The following is a 21,109-nucleotide window of genomic DNA, read 5'->3' as shown; positions in this document are numbered from 1 at the left end:
TTCTTCAAGTTGGCAGTGCCAGGGCCCGTACCAGCTCGAGTCAGCCTCGGCCACGGAGACAAATGACTGAGCCACTGCACTTTTATATGTGCACGACAGACAAATCCACGGCAGAGGACCAAACTCTACACATCCTCAGTACTGTGTTGTATGCACAGTCAGCAGTGCTTACACAAGCTCAGAGAAGTATACAGTGCACACATTAACATGTCAAACAAAATCCACATGCAAAAAGCACTATTTTAGTGTATGCTGAATATTAACCAATGCGGTCTACTGATAAGGGTCTAGTTAGTAGAAGGAGGTCCAGATGATGAGCGCAAACATATTTTCCTGCTTGATTTTAACAATCTCCACAGTGACATTTAATTTCTACAATTTAGTTTATGGGAAATGTGGTCTTATAAGAATTAGGCTACCAATCGTCACACTTCTCTGCGTCTGTCTAACCATATTTTTTTTTTATTTTTAATTTTATACACTTTATTAATATATAGCAAATTAGATATGTTTTTACACCCTTCAAATTGTAAGAGATTGCACTGTTTTTCTGCATACAGTATGTGTTAAAGTAACAAAAATATTAAAGGCACTTATTTTTACAGAAGATGTAGGCCAAGTATTCTGTACTGAGGTCACATAGTGTTTTATAAAGTTGTGTCACTTGTTTGACGTTTATGACCATAAAGTTTTGTGTAACTATGAAAACAATGTTCTTCATGTTCAGATAATAAAAAAAGATGAGAACTAAAATATTCCCAGATATTTCTGTAGTGTGGTCCATGCTTCTTATAATAGGAAGTGATCACTTATGACTCTTTCTTTTATTATGTAATAGTTTTCCAGAAAAGCCAGAAAAAAAGAAAGAAAAGAAATCAAGCTTTTATTAATTCCAACAATCACAAAAAATGGCATAGATGGACTAACTAATATGTACCAGTTGATTTAAATGACAAAAATTAACAATGAAGGCTAATTCAGCCTTGACTATGTAGTTTTGAATTTAATGGTCTATAAACATGGATGTATTTGAATCATTTGGATTTATTCTCTTTTATCATCTAAAAAAACCTGTTACCTTCAGTGTTTACAGCAAATAGTGTAACTGCCAGAGTAAGGAAGAGAATACAGAGAAAACAGCAGAAAGCAGAGAGAGCTGCGCAGGCCAGATGAAAGGCACGCTGGAAAAATGAAAACCCAGCTCTGTACATCACACACAATGCTGCTTCACCTCCATCATCCACAATCGTCATCCAAAAATGAAACCAGATATCAAATATGCACAAAACTTCACGGGGAGAAATCTCATTTCCAAAGAGCATTTTCTGATCGCGTTTTCATTACGACTTGATCTGTGTTTTCAGAAATTTCTCTACAGGGTTAGTAATGAGCAAACGGAGAGATGGACGAGGATCAGACCCCCGACACCCACTCCTTATTGAACAGTACAGTAAAGAAGAGCACTCTGACCAACCTCACACTAAATCAATGCAAACTGACGCAGCCTGCTCCACCCTTAAGATTTCACGAGTATCCAGCAGGCCCCAAATGCAATTAGAGGGGAAGCACATAGTGTATGAAATAAGTGATAACTGGCTCAAGCCAATATCATTCCGTTTCACTGACGGGAGCTCAAGTGTGATCTTGAGAAATTATGAATCTGGAAGGAAAACTGATCACTAGCGCATGGTGTCTTGTGAGGTTATGTTCAGAATTTTCGTTTCAATTTCAATTTCAATTTCAGCAAAGGCACCATCAGTCGCTGTCTACTCTCGGCAGCTCAGTGTCTGGATGGTGCCCGTCTGCACTTGGGATGTCATGTTCACCGTTGGAAACGTAGCTAGTTCCAGGAAAAGTGATGCATGTTTAGAGTGCCATCTAAGGCACATCCTCTGGTGACCTGAACAGCTCAAAAAGCCTGGAGTTCTTTCGGCCACCAACTACAGTACGTCACTGTTCACGTCCAGTTGCAGCTCTGAGACAGAGAATTCATCAAATGTAGAATTACTGCTTCAATTGACTACATTTACATCTGATTGAACATCCACGTAAACAATTTTTTTTAATGGATTGTAACATTGAATAAGCATAATGTAGCTTTATGTCTTAGTATGTTTATTTTATTCAGTAGTTTATTTTTTATTTGTTCCATCTAGTCCATTTTTTTTTATTATTATTTCAGGGTCTCAGATGGAAACTGAAAAATTCTCTGCTTTCATCTTGTAGCACAAACAAACTTGGACTGGGTTTATATGTGGTATACAGTTGAGTTAAATCTAATTAAGTTAAAATGGTTAAACTTGAATGGTTTCGGGAAGTTTTTTTTATAGTGGTTCATACAGGGTTTAATAACAACAACAAGATAGATTATGCAGTGCTTTTTATATAACAAATTTTCTGAAGCATTGCTTTTTTTTATAACTGAGCTCTTTTTAAAGTGAAATAAAGATTTTAAAGTTTTATGAATCTGGTGAGAGAACAAAGGGAATCCTATCAAGACTACAATGATTATTTCAATAGAATTTTCAGCAGAGAGGTAAACTCAAGCAACGGAGAAGTGAGAAAAACAGTAAAAATGTTTAACGTATCTTACAAAACATCATTGACTATTTTTTCTTTTCTTTTAATCACTTGGTGCCTTTATTTCTAGATCTTAACAATAAGATAAAGACAGTGCCATTGAAATGTGTTGCCATTAGCCTGTTAAGCAAGCTGTATTTGTATTCTTCTGTCATTAACCCAAGATCATTTGAATATTTTCTATGCAGCCTGTTCTCCCTGTGTACACAATATCCCATTTTTTTGCGGTTCATTTTTGTGAAGGAGTAATCCCAGTCCAATCAATTAGATCCATTTCTTCCTTCGTGCATTCATTCCTGGGTGGAGGACTGTTGCACCGAGTCGCTGTTATAACCAGAGAGAATCATTGTATCAACTTTCCGTATCACAGCGACTTTGACAAACAAAGTCCGAAGCAGCGGGCAGGATGAGTTTCTCACAGTCGGAGTGTGGTTTACAGCGACAGAGATATATGAGGATAAAACACGTCCCCCCGAGGCCTCACTCAGAAGTGGTCATTGTTTATGTGCAGCTGAAATAGTTTTCTGATCTCCTCCTCTCCTCTCCTCTCTATGGTGAAACCGTACTTAACACAGGGAGGGTTTAACTTAACAGCAACAGGAGAAAAGCCTCTATGTATTTCTTCGATTTAAGATATAAAGGAATAACAAGAAATACACTTCTACTTAATACCTTGTTCTCAGACTTTGAAAACATCTTTTTCTACACAACCAAGTGTTTCGCCTGAGAACAGATTGCTCTTCGATATAAGAGTCTCGGTAACCTTTATTGATTCATCTAATTAAAGTCCTCTGTGAGTAGGTGTAGGAAGGCTAAAAAACAACTTAATTACAAGGAAAAGACAATCTTCTTGAGCCAAGAGCGCCAGAGAAAGAAACTCTCTTCTCTACCTTTGTTTTTCCACTTTGTATGAACCTGATACCTTCAGAGCCTATAGGCACTATGTCCTTGATCATTCCCATTGTGATGATGCTCATGTATCTGCAAGGTTTAACCCACTATCTAAAAAAAACCCTTCCTGCTCACCATTGTCTTAAAAAATTGGACAGGACTTTCAAATCACAATCCCAACTAGCACGACACGGAGCAGATTTTGAGGAAGTCCTTGTCCTTGAACTTGTATCCAAAAGGATTCTCATACTGACAGAAGATAGACGTCATGACGGCACAACAACAATAAATTTGAGTGTCTCCGAATTACAACAGACCTGTTGCTCTCCACTCCAACGGGATTTGCATAAAATAAATCTGAAGGATGGCAATATCAGAGCAGATACCAAGTTAGAAAATGAATGCTGTGATCACGGACATTTGGATGTGATACGTTAGTAGCGTCCGGGTTAGCCGTTTTGTTAGTTCATGTGTGGGATTGTGTCGAGTCGAGAGGAGAGCAGCAGCTTTAATGTGCATAGTAATGCCGTGCCATTAACTATTTATGAAAATGGATCTGAAAAGTGAAGCCAATGTGGAAGGGCCTTAAAGTGCAATACCACTGATGGCCACTAGGGGATGGCTCCAAGAAAACTCCAGCTCCCATTTAAAAACAAGCACATTTTCTTATTAAATACAAAGTCATTACATTTTATCCACATGCTGGTATCATTAGCTAAATTCAGAGCCACCAAAGTATGATCACTTCAGGCTCCAAAAAAAGACCAAAATGGCAAGGGGAGAAAATGGCAGACTCAAGTCTTCAAAACAGCAGTTCCCAAACCAATTAGTGGGTTAATGCCTGGTGCATGACTGCTTACAACAAGCACTAATCCCAATTGTGTGCCAAGAGACTCTGGTTTAAATGTAGAATAACCCTCGGGGCCCTTTAAGATACCTTGCCATGAAATGGTTGGTCAGGCAACCGTCGCCGAGTCCGTCCCACTTTTCTCTGCCTCTCCTGGGCTTCTATCTACAGCTAATTTCTCACCACTTCACCCTGTGATGATGAAGAAACAGAGACCCAGACAGAGTCAGGGCGGAACAGGCAGACACACTCATAGAGGGGGTCTGTTTTTCTGCCTGCTGCAGGCTGGGCCAGGTAATGGAGTCGAAATGGGCTCTTAACGGCCGCGCAGCTGATGGTGGTGTTTGCACTTTGGTGAAAAAAGCAAAGGCAAACAGGAAGTGCAGCACGGAGACATCCCCGGGCGCTGGACAGGCCTGGATGAGTCACGATGCCTGCTGATGAGAGCTCCACCAAATCACGCTCCAATGAAGACAGCTAAACCTGCCTGTCATAAACCACTCTCGCTGGGCCTATAAGGTGGAAATTCCATATTTTTGTCTTTTGCTCGCACTCTGGAACAACCTAATGGTGCTAAATTACTTCAGGCTCAGTGTATCCAACAGAGCAAGGTTTCAAATGTATCCTAACAGCAACGAGTTAGAAACTGATAAGAAAATGGGATTTTTACACACTATCACGAGGCAGTGCTCACCAGTTAAACATTAAGCACCAAAGCCGAATCTCCAAAGGAATATTGAGGTGTACAGAAGAAGTACACACTAAAATACACACTATGATGGAGCTTTGATTTCCACTTACCACCTGAACAAACCTTAATTAGGACACACTGCTGTTCCACTTTGGCTTCAAAGCTCTCACTCCCCTTTTCATGCAGTCTTCATTGACCAGATTAATCAATGTAAATACCAACCTAATCCCTCCTCTTCATGTACAGCTCAGTTAATGTCCACAGTCGGTTCACGTTTTAGGCTGCCTCGCCGGCTATCTTAAAGAGATGACCACTTAAAACCGGCATCCTATTTCATTCCTGATCTCATCACGAGCTGCCAGAAGCACTACTGCGAGGAAGCTGAGGTTAAATAACAGCAGTGTAAAAAAAAAAAGATAGTGTTTAAATCATGGGTGATTCAAGGTCAGGCCAATAAATGAGGCAATAAACAAGCATGTTGATTTGTACAGTAAGCAGTCAGATAACGTCGTGCCAGGATGCCGTGTGGTCCCTGGCAGCTGTTCGGTGGCTGCTCTGAAGTATCACTTGTGTCAACAGTGGACCCTCCAAGTCTGTTCCATGCTGATGAATGGCAACTGTGAAACACGGGGGACATTAATTACTGTAGCTGCAGGAGGAGGAGGAGGGGCAGCAGATTAAGTGGATCAATCTGACGAAGCCTCTGCAAGGTAAAACTTCCCTGCTGGTAATCAGTGAGAACAACACGACAGAGCGGTGGCTCTTTACTGCACACAGAGACGTGATTACTCCAACAAGCTGCCGTGGCATGATATCAATAAGGGCACAAGAAAATCCAATCAAGCATACATGCACGTACAATGTGCGCACGCACGCACGCGCACACACACACACACACACACACACGCATCATATTAGATCAATATTGACTTTTCTAAGAAAACCAGTCGGTTTGTGGCTACCGGACATCAATTTTGAATTTGATGTATAATCAATCAATATTATATTGACTGTGTATTAGAAGACTGAAATTGATACAAAGGACACTGACATTAGATTCCTGTATATCTACTTATAAACATACTTCTTCTTCTTAATAGTAGTAGTAGTGACAGTGGCAGGAACAGTTTTAGGTTGGGTTTTGTAATAAAGTAGGTGTAGCGGCTTGGGCTGTACAATTTAAGTAAAATATCACAAATTAAACTCCAGGCCTGTAACGGTGGTTGACAGTATTAAGAAAGCTAAGTTAGTATCAAGCACAGTCACTAACATGCAGCAACCAACCGTGATGTCACCGATTGGTTTGTGAACTGCCGTTCTGAAGCCTCGAGTTTCAATTGTTGCCGTCGCCCTCTTGCTATTTTAGAGCCAGAAGTGACCATATTTGGAAGAGCTAGGGAGGAGCGAGCGGTGAATCTTACTCGCTATGACTGAGAACCCGAGCACACCACGTCCACCCACTTATAGCAGAAAACTGACTGCACCTGTTAATCAAACGGACACGCCCCCAAACACACCATTTTTTTTAAGGACAACTATCTAATTATTGATGGGACTATATTTACATGATGTGTCACTTCATGAGTAAAGTTGAATGGAAGTCTATGGAGCCACAGCCTTTTTGAGCCAAACTCCTCGCGGCCATCAGTGGTATTGCAGTTTAAGGCTTTTACCGCTAACTCTTACTCCCATTATGCTCAGTAAACAAATCACTTGCTGAGTGTATTCCTGCATGTTCGCTTGCAACTAACAGCGCTCAAATGAAGTTTTTTACTTTAGAAAAAAACGTCATGAATGACACAAATGCCAACAAAGACCATTTATATCTTTTCAAAGTTCAAAATCTGTCCATGAAAAACATCTTTAGTTACGTTGTTAAAACAGATATTGGCATACAGACAGGAAATTATTCAGTCAGCAAGAAGTTAAATGTAGCGTTAATCAGGTACAGCTGAGTAGATTTGCGTACACCCAACCCCCCCCCCCAAAAAAAACAACAACAAAACAACAACTGCCAAAACCTTTTTTTCCACTTTTAACTTATGAAATTCTTAAATTATTGAAATGAAACTAGATTTGCACTATTACCATCATTTATATATATATATATAGACATTTTTTGTAATGTTTTGGATGCTTTGCACACTCAAAATGCCCATTGAAAGATCATTTCGGCATATAATTTTAGTTACAAGCAGAGTCAGCAATTAACAACCAATGCTGTTCTAACCCTTTCATTCATACACACTCAAAGGCTTGATTACGATCTCTTGTGCTGTAGCTTCCTTTAGTACACATCCTCTCAATCTTTTAGTATTTCACCTCATCTCGCCCTGAAAATAATCAGGACTGACACGGAGGAAGAAAAACAGGCTGCACTCCTCTTCCATTCCCCGTCTCTTGACCGTTTGATGCTCTTCTTGGACAAATGCAACCAAAGGCTTGAGAGTCTTATTCTCTAGCCCAGAGGTCTTCAACAGGGGGTCCGCGACCCTTAGGGGGTCTGCGTAGGTACTGCAGGGGGTCCTGGAATTTTTGGTTGATTAGACAATTTTTCCTATTTTTTTTCCCCCACAAATTTAAATGTCTTTAAATACACATTAACATGAATCCAACATATTGTAGAGAATGGATAAATGGAGGCAGAAGATGTTATCTTTCAGTCAGAAATGCACACATTCAGCGACACACAGGAGCTCTCTTAAGCTGGGCATCGGTTCACTCACTAGACTAGCCTGGACCTGTCTCTCCAAACCTCCTGCACTCCTCCAGTTTAACATAAAACACAATTTTATACAATATATATAGTAGGGGGTCCCTATTCCATCTCTATCAGTTTGGGGGTCCTTAGCCTGAAAAACATTGAAGACCCCTGCTCTAGCCGAATGAACAACCAACTTTCCTTTTCTCTAACCTCTCCTTGTTGATTGTTGTGATTACCTTTTTGGGCACAACACCAAGTGTGAACAGAGATCTATGTGAGGCCAACACACTGTAAATCTACAGAATTTTGTTTGACTATGGGTGTTTGGCAACAGAATTTATTGTATGCCACGTAAACAGAAAGTCATTTCCTTCACTGTGGGAGGCAACTGTAGGCTGCATCTTCACTCAGTCTCGATCATCACCGTCGACAGGAGTCAACAGGAAGCCTCAGAGACACTGATGGTTTTATTCACAACAGACAAAAAAAGAAAAGAAAAGAAAAGAAAAGAAAAGACAAGACAAGACAAGACAAGACAAGACAAGACAAGACAAGACAAGACAAGACAAGAAAAGAAAAGAAAAGAAAAGAAAAGAAAAGAAAAGAAAAGAAAAGAAAAGAAAGTGGTGATGTTTATTTCAGGGCTTCAGGGTTTGGCTGAGCCGTCTTGCCTGAGCTTTTCTGCTGATCTATTCTGCATGCAGTGTGCTTAAGTTACCGTAGTCATCCCAGCAGAAAATCCAATCTGATTTCCCTTTGATTAGATTTGAATTTGAGCGGTTGCCTCATTAAAAAATGCCCATGCCAAGGAAATTCCGAAAATTTGCACAAGCAAATGCAAATTTTCTTCTGGCCTGAGGAACTGTGCCATTTATCCTAATTTGTAAAAGCATCTACCCCTGACATCCATCAACGTGGTGACAACCTTCAGATACCCTCTTTGTTGTGCATCAAACTCTGCCCTCATCTGCTGAGCTGCTGAATTGCAAAGATGGTTTTTAACCCCTGTCCTTTCACACCAAACTTCTCTAAGAGTAGAGCTGTGGGAAAAACCTAAAAACTCCAGGGGATGCATGAAACATGAACTTCTGAGATTGTTTCATTATGAGCAATGGTTGGCTTCTACAAACATACAAAGCTTCATTCATCATAAGTGACTTTTCACCAGCCAGGCTGCGCCGTCAAAACGAATGTCACAGCGAAGGATTTAGCAGCTTCTGAGCCAGCATGAAGCCTTTCATTGTTGCCAATTGGGGAAAAAACAGATACAGAGTCAAGATATCTGAGTGCTACTACGTCAATGTAGACTCAAGGCTGTCATTTCAGCTTCCACAGATTTCTTGGTATTACAGTGCTTCCTGGAGGGTGACTCATGTCCCATCCCACTCCTGTACGTGAACATTTCTGTCCTATTTCAATCCCGGCAGAAAGACTCACACCCATTCCTGTGTTGGTAATAGTGCGTATTCATATATTCGACCTTAGACCTGCATATTTATATGTAGAATTTACCTATACATTTTATCCGCTCACTCCGGTTGCCTTTTTTCCTGTCCCATCGCAGTCAGGTAATGAATTGTGAAATTGACTTCCATCCAGCAGGAATCCCACAACCCACAGGATTCACAAATAATATCACCATCTAGTTTCCACTGTGTTTTATGATTGAGGTTTCAGCGAGAATGACGGGCGAAACTACCACAAATCGACATCCTAATGTTGTACATGACAAACTATGGAAAATTATTATTTGTTTTTTTTTAACTGTTCAGTCTCTATCACTCCTACCGGACATTTGTGTGATTGCATATTTACATTCATTGTGCACCACTTCATCTCTGCATTCAACCCACAATATGAACATATTGACATATACGGTTTAAGCTGGCTGACACCCGTTCTGAAGTCGGCTCCAAATATTGGAGTTCCCTGAAGATACTAATTCTCTTTCATTCATTATTTAATCGTGTAAAGACATGCATTAATCTCTCAGCTGGGAGTTCAGGGTGATGTCAATATGTGCATGTCAGTTCTAATTTAAGTTTTTGGACCTCTTACCAAACACTTCATCTTGGGGTTCAGGGTCCACTGCTGTTGCTGATGCTGCCATTGCTGCTGCTGGTTCTGCTGCTGGTTCTGCTGCGGATTCTGATGTGGATTCTGCTGCGGGTTCTGCTGTGGGTTCTGCTGCGGGTTCTGCTGCGGGTGCAGGTGATGAAGCCTTTAATAAGAACACAGAAACAGATTGAAGAGGTGAGGTGCTGAGGTGCCATGGCAACAGAGCAAAGACGCAGACCAACAGACAGAGGGAGAAAGACAGTGAGCTCGAGAAAGAGGGAGAGAGAGACTGAAAGGGAGACCGTCATGCTTATTTAGTGCTTTTGAGTTTTAATGAATTCATTGAACACTCAAAAGAAGGCAGTATATTTTTTGGGAATCCCATATTAAGATTTTCCCATTTTGATGCCAATGGTAAACTCTGTATGTGTGATCAGTGATTTACCACAGATATGTTTTGTAAAGCAAGTGATAGATTCAATGGAAGGAAAGGGCTTGTTCTTACACTATAGCAAAGTGACATACACTTGTTAATTTTGATAAAAAATTATCTGGGATGTTAAAACAATATATTTTACATTTTTCATCAAGTTTTTAATGTTTTAATGTTGTGATAATGTCATGATTTTTCTTAAATCACAAAAATTCAACACAAATAAAGCATACAGGCTTAAATCATCTGCCATACTATTAATATTTGGGATTTTACATGAGTTTTGTTGATGTTATAGTTTCGAAATCTGTGTTCTATTCTTAACACTAATATAAATACTAATATAATAAAATATAAAAGACTAATCTGCTCGTGTAAATGAAGATAAATGCGTGATGTGTCACATTATTTCAGTTTTGTTTCTAACTGTGACCCGATAATACTTCAAGTGAATCCGTGCATAACATTGCCATCTTGAGTCTTGTAGGAGAATGGGCCGCTGTGAGCATGAGAACGGAGAACGGAAACAGGCCACTGAGATGGTAAATTCAAACCAGATGATGGCTGCTGTTGGCACTGTGGCTATCGAGTCCCGGCTGTTCACTGACAGACACTCATTTGATTTCAACACAAAATCTATGATTAATTAATTAAATTTTAATTAAAGTGTTTTGCATCATGATCACATCTGTTTGTAAAAACAAACAAAAAATTAAAGTAGGCACTATTGATCATGGATTTTGACTGCAGTGGGACACTTGTCACAATAGTGTGCTGCAGGTAAAACAAAACAACAAAAAAAGGGGGGGGTGGGCTGCATTAAATAAAATAAAACACAACAAACTGAAATGCTCTTCCTTCCAGGGAAAGACTCTCCCACCCGACCTGACTACTACCTTCAACAACTCTGTGTTAGCCCCGACCCTGACTGCTAGGAACCTCAGCATGACATTCGACAGTCAACTCTCCCTTACTGCCAACATCACTGCAACGATGCGTTCCTGTAGATACATGCTGCACAACATCAGGAGAATACGTCCTCTTCTCACTCAGAAGGCAGCGCAGGTTCTGGTCCAGGTTCTGGTCCAGGCTCTAGTCCAGGTTCTGGTCATCTCACATCTGGACTACTGTAACTCCCTCCTGGCAGGTCTACCTGTTAGCGCCATCCGACCTCTGCAGCTCATCCAGAATGCAGCAGCTCGACTGGTCTTTAACCTCCTAAATTCACTCCCACTACTCCGCTCCTCCGCTCCCTTCACTGGTTACCAGTAGCTGCCCGCATCCGTTTCCAAACATTGGTACTTGCGTACCGTGCTGCGAACAGATCGGGTCCAGTCTACATCCAGGACATGGTCCAACCCTACATCCCAGCCCGCTCCGCTTCTACCAATCAGCTTGTTGCTCCCTCACTGCGAGCTAAACACTCTACAAAATCACGACTGTTTGCCGTCTTGGCTCCTAAATGGAGGAATGAGCTCCCCATCGACATCAGGACAGCAGAAACTCTGTACATCTTCCGCCGCAAACTAAAAACTCACCTCTTCCGACTTCACTTTGAACAGTAGAACTTTAGTAGCACTTAAATGGCACTTACTGATAGCACTTTGTAGTTTGGCTTTCTTGAAGAAATTGTATTTTCTTGATTCTTCTTGTTCTGAATTTGTACCCTCATGGTTGAAATGCACTTATTGTAAGTCACTTTGGATAAAAGCGTCAGCTAAATGAAATGTAATATAAAATGAATCATGACACTCAAAGTGGATGAGCAAATGCAGTTCACTGATGCTTATTGTATCACTTTTGCTCAGCAAGTTGACAGTTTTGACAACAGTGTGATGATAAGGAAGTAGATGAAATTAGGAGCTGTTACAGTGGAAACATGATTCGTTTGTCTTATCAGCCTTGTGATGTGCAGAAGTATTGATTCAGTTGCAACTCCCTGTCAGCTCTGGTCTAGTATATAAACAGTTTTCAAGCTGAATCATTACATCTGCACTGGGACTTTCAATCTGTTACTTGTTTCTATTTAGTGCACCCAAATGAACTCCTTATGCACATTTTCTAATTCTATTGGAGTTTTATAAATCCTCTTACTGATTCCTTCCTCCTCCCCGATGACAACATACAATTCACAGCTCGAGTTTCCACTTCCAAGTGAGTTTGCCAACATGGGGAATCAACGCAGGCATTCAAAAACTGTGGGCAAGCTGCTCATAAATGAAGGAGGATGCAGAGAACTGCTGAGGGGAGGAGGAGTGGGGTGAGCAAGCACTTACCCATGGAAATTACATAAAGGTCAACAAGCTCCATGCTTTCAAATTATTGTGTTTTGTTATGTTAAGAAATTATGTACATTGTTTTGATATGAGGAGATGCAGATTCAATTCACAGATTCCGTGCAGTGCTTTTCACAAGGTTGATGATGGTGAGCTCTGAGTACTTATCAAACATGTAAGAATTAGAAGAGTCTAAAGAGCCAAGTTCAGAGTGAATCAGTTCCTTGTTGAGTAGAGACAAAATTATGCAGCAACTAAAGGCCTGATTTACTAAAAGTCTGGTGTGTAAACTCACGTGCGAACTTCACACCACCCGCAAAAAAATGTCCAAGCAGATCTACTAACAACGTGCAGCGAGTATCGCGTCTTTCAAATGTGCAATTTAACACACGTTGTCCATGTTGTGTGTTTGCCTGCATGCGTATGTAATATTGGGCGTTTCAACTTGAAGGTGCAAAATACCGGGAGGGGAAATGCAAACAGATACATTTAGCACTCGCAACGATATTTACTAAATCTCAAAGTAGAAATAGGAGAAGTGATTCGGGTGTATTTTAGTACGACTGAAAAGAACTTATTAATCAGATGAACCTCAGGAGAGACAGCTGCTCTTATTGTGGTAAAAAGGAGACGCAGAAAAACTAAAGAATACTTTGAGAATGTGTTTTTACATCCATGGAAAAACTTTTGAGATGTCAGAGGCTTAAATTATTCAGACATGTCGTCTGTCGAGGCGATGACCTTTCTGAGTTATTGAATGAACTGAATGATGATTGACAGCCAATAACAAGGAGGAGCCCTGAAATACCAGCAATTACAAGACTTCTTACGACTCAGCATTGTTGACTTTCTTGCTGATAATCTCCTATATAGTGTTTTCTTCTTGTTATATTTTCAAAAAATATTTCAGTGGGATCAGATTTCCTTTTCCTTTTGCGGTCGCCCTGTTTTCCTTTGCTGGAATCACTTTAACACACGCAAACCCCTCATTTAAATACATCCATTTGCACCCGATATCAGTGACGCAAATACTCTTAAACGGGTGCAAAATAAATGCGCAAACTTTTGGAAAAAACACGTAATTTAGTGCCCTTTATTTGAGATCTTAGTAAATCAGGCCCTTAGTCCAAAGTGAAGGAGGACAGTAAGAGCAGCTCCAAATGATGAGACGTTTAATCACGTGTAATCAGAACAGGAATGGCCAATCGGAGACAAGGATTTACCTTGAATAAGCCATTGAAAGCTAAAAGCATGGGGCCCTAACAACAATCAAATATGTTGATAAGAATGAATATAAACTGGGATGACATAATAGGAAATTGATCAAAATCCGAGATCAAAGGAATTATACAATGAAGAGAATCCAGGACCGCATTGACAGGCTGAGACAATGAAATGCGTGGAAACATTGTGTTGTTTGCACCCCTGCTACATGTAAAAAAAGAAACAGGTGGCGTAACATCCAAATAAATGTTTCAATGAAATACAAACTGTAGGTTAGAACGTCACAATCCTGACCTGCATTATGAGCTAACGATCAAAAGGTTTCTGTCGTACACGGACGGAACGCAGCATAGTGATGCCCATGGAGCAGGGTGGCCGTTATGAAGCCCTGAGTTCGGCTATTGGCTGTCGCCATCTTGACAGTTCAGAGCGGTTTTGAGCCAGAAGTGACCATATTTGGACGAGCTGGGGAGAAACTTATGGTGGATGTGACTCAATCTGATTGGAAACTACGTCCTGCCCACCGACAGGTGTAAACTGACCGCAGGACAGTCCTGTCAATAAAACAGACACGCCCCCAAAAACACAAGTTTTTGAGGCTTACTTTCTAATTAATAATAGAATTATTTTCAGATGGACCACTAGGGAAATAATAAGAAGGAGTGACTTTAGTTAGCAAAACCTTTATAACTTGCAAAAAAGTGTTATTGACTTCAAATTTGATAAGAGAATTTGAATGGGAGTCTGTGGAGCCGGAGGCTTTTTGGAGCCAACCTCTAGCAGCACTCTGCTGCAGGGATCTGGGTTCAGCTTGACCTTATGACAGTACCTTTAAGTCGTAAAAAAAAGTAACAGTCAAGTGAAAGTCAACAGCTCTTACTTTTACCTTTCAAGGATTTCCAAAATGTCACATTTTGCAGTGTGATTAACAGAGCAGTATCTGACAATGAGCACGGTAGACGACTATTTTAAACAACTACATAACGACAACAAAAAGCTTGCACCGTATTTCTAGTCTGCCACATTTAAAACATTTTTTTTTTGTCGTCTTCATCATTCCACCTTCGTTTGAGTTCTTATTTGATCTCTTCAGCCGTTCCTCCTTTTTGTGTAGAATAAAATAAAAATAAAAAAAACAGCAATGCAAACAACAAATCTGCATCCTGAGAAGTGAGCCACTTGGAAGTGTCTTCAACCGATGTGTTTAATTGGTGAGAACATTGAAAGAAACATTTTGTACCTCGATCTAAATGAAAAAGTAAAAATATGTGAAGCATTTTAGCACCAAAATTTCCATAATTTGAAGGACTTCATTATTTAGACATGGCATTACAGGACAAAGTAAAAGTTAAAAGTATATAAAAAAAAAATAATTAAAAAAAAAGACGTGGGCAACTTTTCCCAAGTGGACAAGAGCGAGAACTTGATGCCATCCTGGCTGTCAGAGTGACTTCACACCTACTCGCCACTCGTGGCTTATTAAATGTAGCTCTTGTTTTAGCAGAGCTTTGGTAGAAGTTGATGCTGGAGATGGTGCCTGTGGCATGAAAATGAGATCAGGACCGCAGCTACGTTGACACTTGCAAATTATTTAATGCTTTCATGAGGCTTCTTCTCTTTTCTGTCCTCACCATTGGTGACCTTCTGGCTTGGTAATGGAGTCATTATTTCTCTGAATTATATTACATTAACTCTTTCTTGCGGACTTAAACACTAGTCTCCTGGGTCAAAGTCCGGAGTTTGCCCTTCAACCACCGCTGACCTCCTTCCTACTGTCACTCTTTCTACTCTATCACATGACCTACTTCTTCGATCCAGATGGTCACCGTGCCTACAACAAAGGGAACCTTCCGCTTATCTCCTACGCAAATGGCTTTGACCAAACAGCCGTATTTGGCGCATGGGGAACGGGCTGAGTCATATTCTCCCCCGGCATTACAACCTCCCTCAGAAATGGACAAGTTCCCCTAATGTCTGCTGGATGTTGGCGTCCTTAAAGTGCTCTAAAAGTGTTATTGTTTTCCCTTAAAGCTTCCAAACCAAAAACCACAGAAGCCAGTGTTATATAGTGCTTAAAATTACAACACAAGTCATCTCAGGGAACTTAACGTAGAAAGGACCTTAAAAGACAACCTACAACATTATAGACAGGCACTCAACCATTCAATAATTCCCACAAGCGAGGGTTGGCAGGAAAAACTCCCTTTTAACAAGAAGAAACCTCCGACAGAATCAGGCTCAGACGTGGGCCAACATCTGCTTTGAGCAGTTGGGGTGAGCCAACAGTCAGATCCTCTGTATTTCTGTATAAAACAAGGAGGGTTACCTTATCACCACAGTACAAGAACCATGTTGCTTCCATATCCACCTCATATTGAGCCTCAGTTATTAAAACTTTAGAGCAAGTAATATGTAAAGATGAATACATCAGCTGTGGGCAGTGCTTTCAACCAACTGATGGAGCCAATGTTAATTAGCTTAGCTCAAGAAATCAGATTCAGCATATGTTTTCAGTCTTCCACCTTGTTCATTTTAATGTGCTGTGTGAAAATGGAAAGTTTCACAAGTGTATATAGGAACAATAACTAGGAGAGGCAATATATTGTCCTGAAGTTGCTTGAGTGTCTTGGCTGTCTCAAATTACACTGCTTAAAATTCATGAAGGCTGATGCTTGTGAGCAGTGAGGTTTGATGGCTGTCTCAGTCCGGCACAGTGAGTCACGGTGGCTGCTGCCTCTGCTCCACTCAGACCTCTGATCCCCATTCAGTGCAAGGGTGCTGGATCAGGTGCAATGTTCCTGAGCACTCCTTACATTTGAGCAGAGCGAGGGAAAGATGCGTAAAGCCATTTGAAGACCTTTCAGGACTCGGCTGATTGGAGACTTACAGGGATCCGTGCTCCTTTTCCTGTCTACAGTTTGGTGATAGCTGTGCCCTTCAGTGTTTCACTCTTTCCACTCGTCAGAGATGGAAGACAAATGGAGCACGCACATTTCCTCTCACCTTTTTACTCAAAAAACAGAGTGGAGTCCCTGTAGCTCTACTTTTAAAAAGGCCAGTTTAATACTGTAAGAATGTTCCCCAAATATCAAGAGTAAATCTTACTTAAACTCTTTGTTTAAGCAATAAGGAAACCCTTTTATCTAATGAAGATCAAAATGACAAATGGGCACCCAGGTAAACTGAGCGGTGCTGCAGTTAAAGTGCCTCAAAAACTAAAAATTTGTGGCTGAAAGAGCAACACAAGCAATGAAAACTAAGTCATATTCTGAAGAAAAACATCACTCCTACTATGGGCAAAAAACAACAACTGAATGTATCTTAAGTAACATAATCTCTGCATCTTCACTGAAACAATATTAAACAGAAACCAACAGAGCAGAACAGACCGTTCCTACTTGTGCTATAACAATGGTATTTAGAACCCAGGCTTGAGTTTTAAATAGGACGAGCGTAGCTATGATTCAGATGTGACTGTTTCTCAGGACAGATCTCACACAGTGAAACAGAAGAGACAGGAAGAGGCCTGCAGAGTCACCGTACACAGGGCCTTGTTTACTAAAGGTTTGGGTGTTTAAAATCATGTGCAAACTCCACACCGCCCGCAAACAAATGTCCAGGCCGGTTCTACTGACGACGTGCAGCGAGGATCGCGTCTTTCAAATGTGCAATTTAACACGTTGTCCGTTTTGCGTGTTTGCCTGCATGCATATGTAATATTGGGCGTTTCTACTTGAAGGTGCAAAATACTGGGAGGGGAAATGCAAATAGAAAAATTTAGCACGCACAATATATTATAATATTTACTAAACCTGAAAGTAGAAATCGGAGAAGTGATTGGTGTGTATTTTAGTACGACTGAAAGGAACGTATTTAATCACATGAACATCAGGAGAGACGGCTGCTCTTATTGTGGTGAGAAGGAGACGCAGGGAAACCAAAGAATACGTTGAGAACGTGGTTTTACACCCGTGGAAATTTTTTTAGATGACGAGGCTTAAATTATTCAGATATGTCGTCTGTCCAGCGATGATATTTCTGAGTTATTGAACGAACTGAATGATGATTTAAAGGAAGAGCCACAAAATACTAGCAATGTCAAAACTTCTTACGACTCAGCATTTTCCTGCCTCTGGGTCATTCCAGCTTGTCGCTGCTTGAATATCCCACACAGTCCTGTTATTCAGGTGTGATGTCACAGGTCCTGAATGTGTCCCGCAGAATTCACAGGTAGCTTCATAATGATGACGAGCAGTCGCCAGGCACTGAATGAAAAGTCACCTGCTCATCACAGAAAGATCTGAACCTGCTGATCGGTGTTTGTTAGAGGATCTCATCCACCGTCCCTCCAGTTTTATTTGCCGACGTTTTAATATAAGCCGGGTTTTTTCCGCCTAATATCTTGCCATCTTCTCATAATTTCATCTATTGATCTTTTTGTTATTCTCACGGCATTGACTTCCTCACTGATAATCGCCTATATAGCGTTATGTTCTTGTTATAATTTTATTTATTAACTTCAGTGAGATCAGATTTCCTTTTGCTTTTGCGGTCATTCTGCACATACCTCATTTAAATAAAGTGATTTTCAACTGATATCAAATACGTAATTACTCTTAGTAAATCATGTGCAAAACAGGTGCAAAATAAATGTGCATACTTTTGGAATAAACATGCAATTTACTACCCTTTATTTGAGATCACAGAGCGCTCTAACACAGCTGATCATTTCTGAAGGCTACCGGTCGACAAGCTGAGCCTCAAACTCCCTCCTCTAAAGACTTGAGTCTTCATTGGGTGAGAAAAAAACAAATCTCAACATGAGGCCAGTCTCGGCCGGTAATCTGCTCACACAAAACAGTAGGGTGAGAAATGCAAGGTGCCCAAATTCTTTCTTATGAGGGCTAAACATTAATGTGGATGGAGGGAAGATGGGGGAAAAAAACAACTTTACTCTACAGAAATTGTTGTCAAAAACATCATCTTGCCAATTTTTTCTAAATCTTGTCTTGTCATCGTGCCACTGCCTCGATCTCTCATTTCTACTGGCAACGCAGTCAGTGACGTAGAACTCACTAACAGCACATGAGGTTCAGCAGGAGAGAGAAAGAACACCATCATTCTTCATAGATAAGACTAGTGTCATTTATTAGAGCGCTTGACAGCACTATGCTGTACAATGCCGTGAAATTCATATAATTTCTTACAGTTCTTAGTCAATATGGTTATGATTTTAAAGCCCTTATGAATAAGAAGAATAAGTACGAGCTTGTTAAATGTCGTGGAGGGCCAAAACAAAGAAGGCATGGACCAAACTTGGCCCACGGGCCGCAAATTGGTTGCTTTGATTTAAACAGTGGGTGTGTATTATTAGTTGCATTTTCAGTTTCGTGTCAGCCCAGAGAGTTGGATCATGCTAAACACCATGTCAAATAACTGTGACTGAATAACTCTCATGTTGTTCATTGAAGAATTTGTAAGCTTTCCACGCAGTGATGACTAAATCTGGCAATACTGACAACACTCTGTGATTCAGTGTTGACAACACAACATACACACCTCTTCCAAACTGAGGAATATTAAGAGGGAGCAAAGCAAATATTTCCTGCTCCCTGACAATTATGGATATACTGTAGTGCTTGATTGATCTGCATCAGCAGTAGAGATACCTCTGAGAAAACCATGCCATATGTCTGCCTCGACACGGGCAAAAACAAAAGATTGAAGAAGAGGAGTGTTAATATACTGTAAATCCAAGTGGGATTCAAGGCGGTAAGATAATGGTGTGAACATTTCAGAAGGCTGGAGTAGAAACAAGGTGTCAGAGCAGCAGCTGAGGTGTGGCACTGGGTACAGAGCACCCTTCCTGAAATGATGAGGGATTGGGAGATGGATCACGACTCTGAAAACAGCATCTAAACACAACCTGCCACGTCCTGTCACGCTTTGCTCCTGTTTGTCTGTCTCTATGACAACTGGCTCGTTTGTCAGACCTTTCAATTGACTTCCGTGTCACAATAATCGAAACAAGAGAAAGGAAAAACATGCAGAGAGATATGCAGCATCATAAATAAATGCTGCTCCGACACCTCTCCCAACAGCGCCACATTTTGCATTGATCCACGTCTCTCGCCTCTGTTCTACTGCCTCCGGAGTGTGTTTTGCAGGCAAAGGAAACAAATCATGTTTTAGCTGAGCCGTCAGCCTCCCTGCTGGTTCGGCCTCTCCTCCTCCCCACATGAACACTGCCTATTACAGGCACCGGCCAGGTAGAGAGCAGTAAGCCAGATCACACAGGCACACCGCAGCTTTACGCTGCTGCCCACACCCTCAAATGGTGACACTGAAAAGTGATTTTTTTCTTTTTTCCCTTTCTTTTTGCGCTTAATGCTCACCGTCCAGGGTTAGGTCCTCTCACAACAAGCTCACAACCTCTCTAAGCATGATTGCAGCTGCAGCCGTAATGGCCCGAACTCATTACATCCGCCGTCATTTTTCAAAGCTGTGACAAAAAGAACTTAAACAAAGTCTGGGTTAATTACATGATGTCATTAAATTGCATTACTGTCACAGTTTTAGCCTGATCCTCCTCCACACTTGTCAGAAAGGAACAGAGTCTGACCTGTAATTTCACAGAAAGATGAGTAAAAAAAAAAGCTCGCATGCATTATGACACTATCTGAAGCAGACAATTTCTGTCAAGCACTTGCCCCGGAGCGCAGCAGCGCACCTTGCTGCCCAGCCAATTGAAGCTTGACAACTTTGATTGTTACAAAAGTAAAAGAGGTCGGAAAATTGCATTGAAATTTATTTCATATCCGATTATGCTTTCTGTTTAGACTGTAGCATTGCCGTAAGGGGCTTGTTTTCTCTCGACTTTGTTCATGTTTAAATGAGATATGTACCCAGAGACGGTTTAACGTCAGCCTTGATGCACACCATCATCCATTTCCTCTCCAGTTCAGATGGGTTCTCTCGTGGGGCTCTGTTGCGGCGCACCTCGTGGTTTCCAGGGAGTTATTATAGGGCAACACACCAGAACCATGGAGACTTGCTTCAGATGTATTGCCATGGCAACACTGCTCAATTAACAGTTGTCTGTGCCAAATATTATTTCAGAATTTTTTTTTTTTTTTTTGCAATTCAGTGTCAAAGTGTGTCTTTGTGCTGGATGTTCCATTTAGACTCCATTTAGAGTGTCGTGCAAAAGAAAATAATTTATAAGTGGATTCGTGTTGTTGTTTTTTAACACTTTTAGCGATAAGGAATACAAATGATGCTGCACATGGACCTAATTTCAGTACTGTGGAACTAATGTTCAAATAATATATGGTAAAAAAAAAAAAAAGAATAAATAAAACCAGATATCCAAAATTTGTAGCATCATTTCCACCTGACCTCTCCT

At 40.8% G+C, this 21,109-nt stretch overlaps 1 protein-coding gene across 4 annotated transcripts in view; it reads right to left on the bottom strand.

The window, feature by feature from the left end:
- The window catches only part of LOC138617786 (myelin basic protein-like), a 46,663-nt gene that overhangs the window by 11,516 nt on the left and 14,038 nt on the right, over positions 1 to 21,109 (bottom strand). For all 4 annotated transcript variants that reach the window (XM_069693056.1, XM_069693057.1, XM_069693058.1 and 1 more), the window contains one exon: positions 9,772 to 9,934. In XM_069693056.1, coding sequence (XP_069549157.1) covers positions 9,772 to 9,934 — 163 coding nt within the window. The remainder of the gene's footprint in view (positions 1 to 9,771; positions 9,935 to 21,109) is intronic.

This window comes from Brachyistius frenatus, unplaced genomic scaffold (assembly GCF_029030835.1).
Source record: "Brachyistius frenatus isolate BFR_SWC_R1_liver_20210118 unplaced genomic scaffold, ASM2903083v1 Contig_14, whole genome shotgun sequence".
In the NCBI taxonomy this organism is placed as follows: Eukaryota; Metazoa; Chordata; class Actinopteri; family Embiotocidae; genus Brachyistius; species Brachyistius frenatus.
Note: the sequence above shows the minus strand (reverse complement) of the source record. Positions and strands in the feature narration are given on the sequence as shown.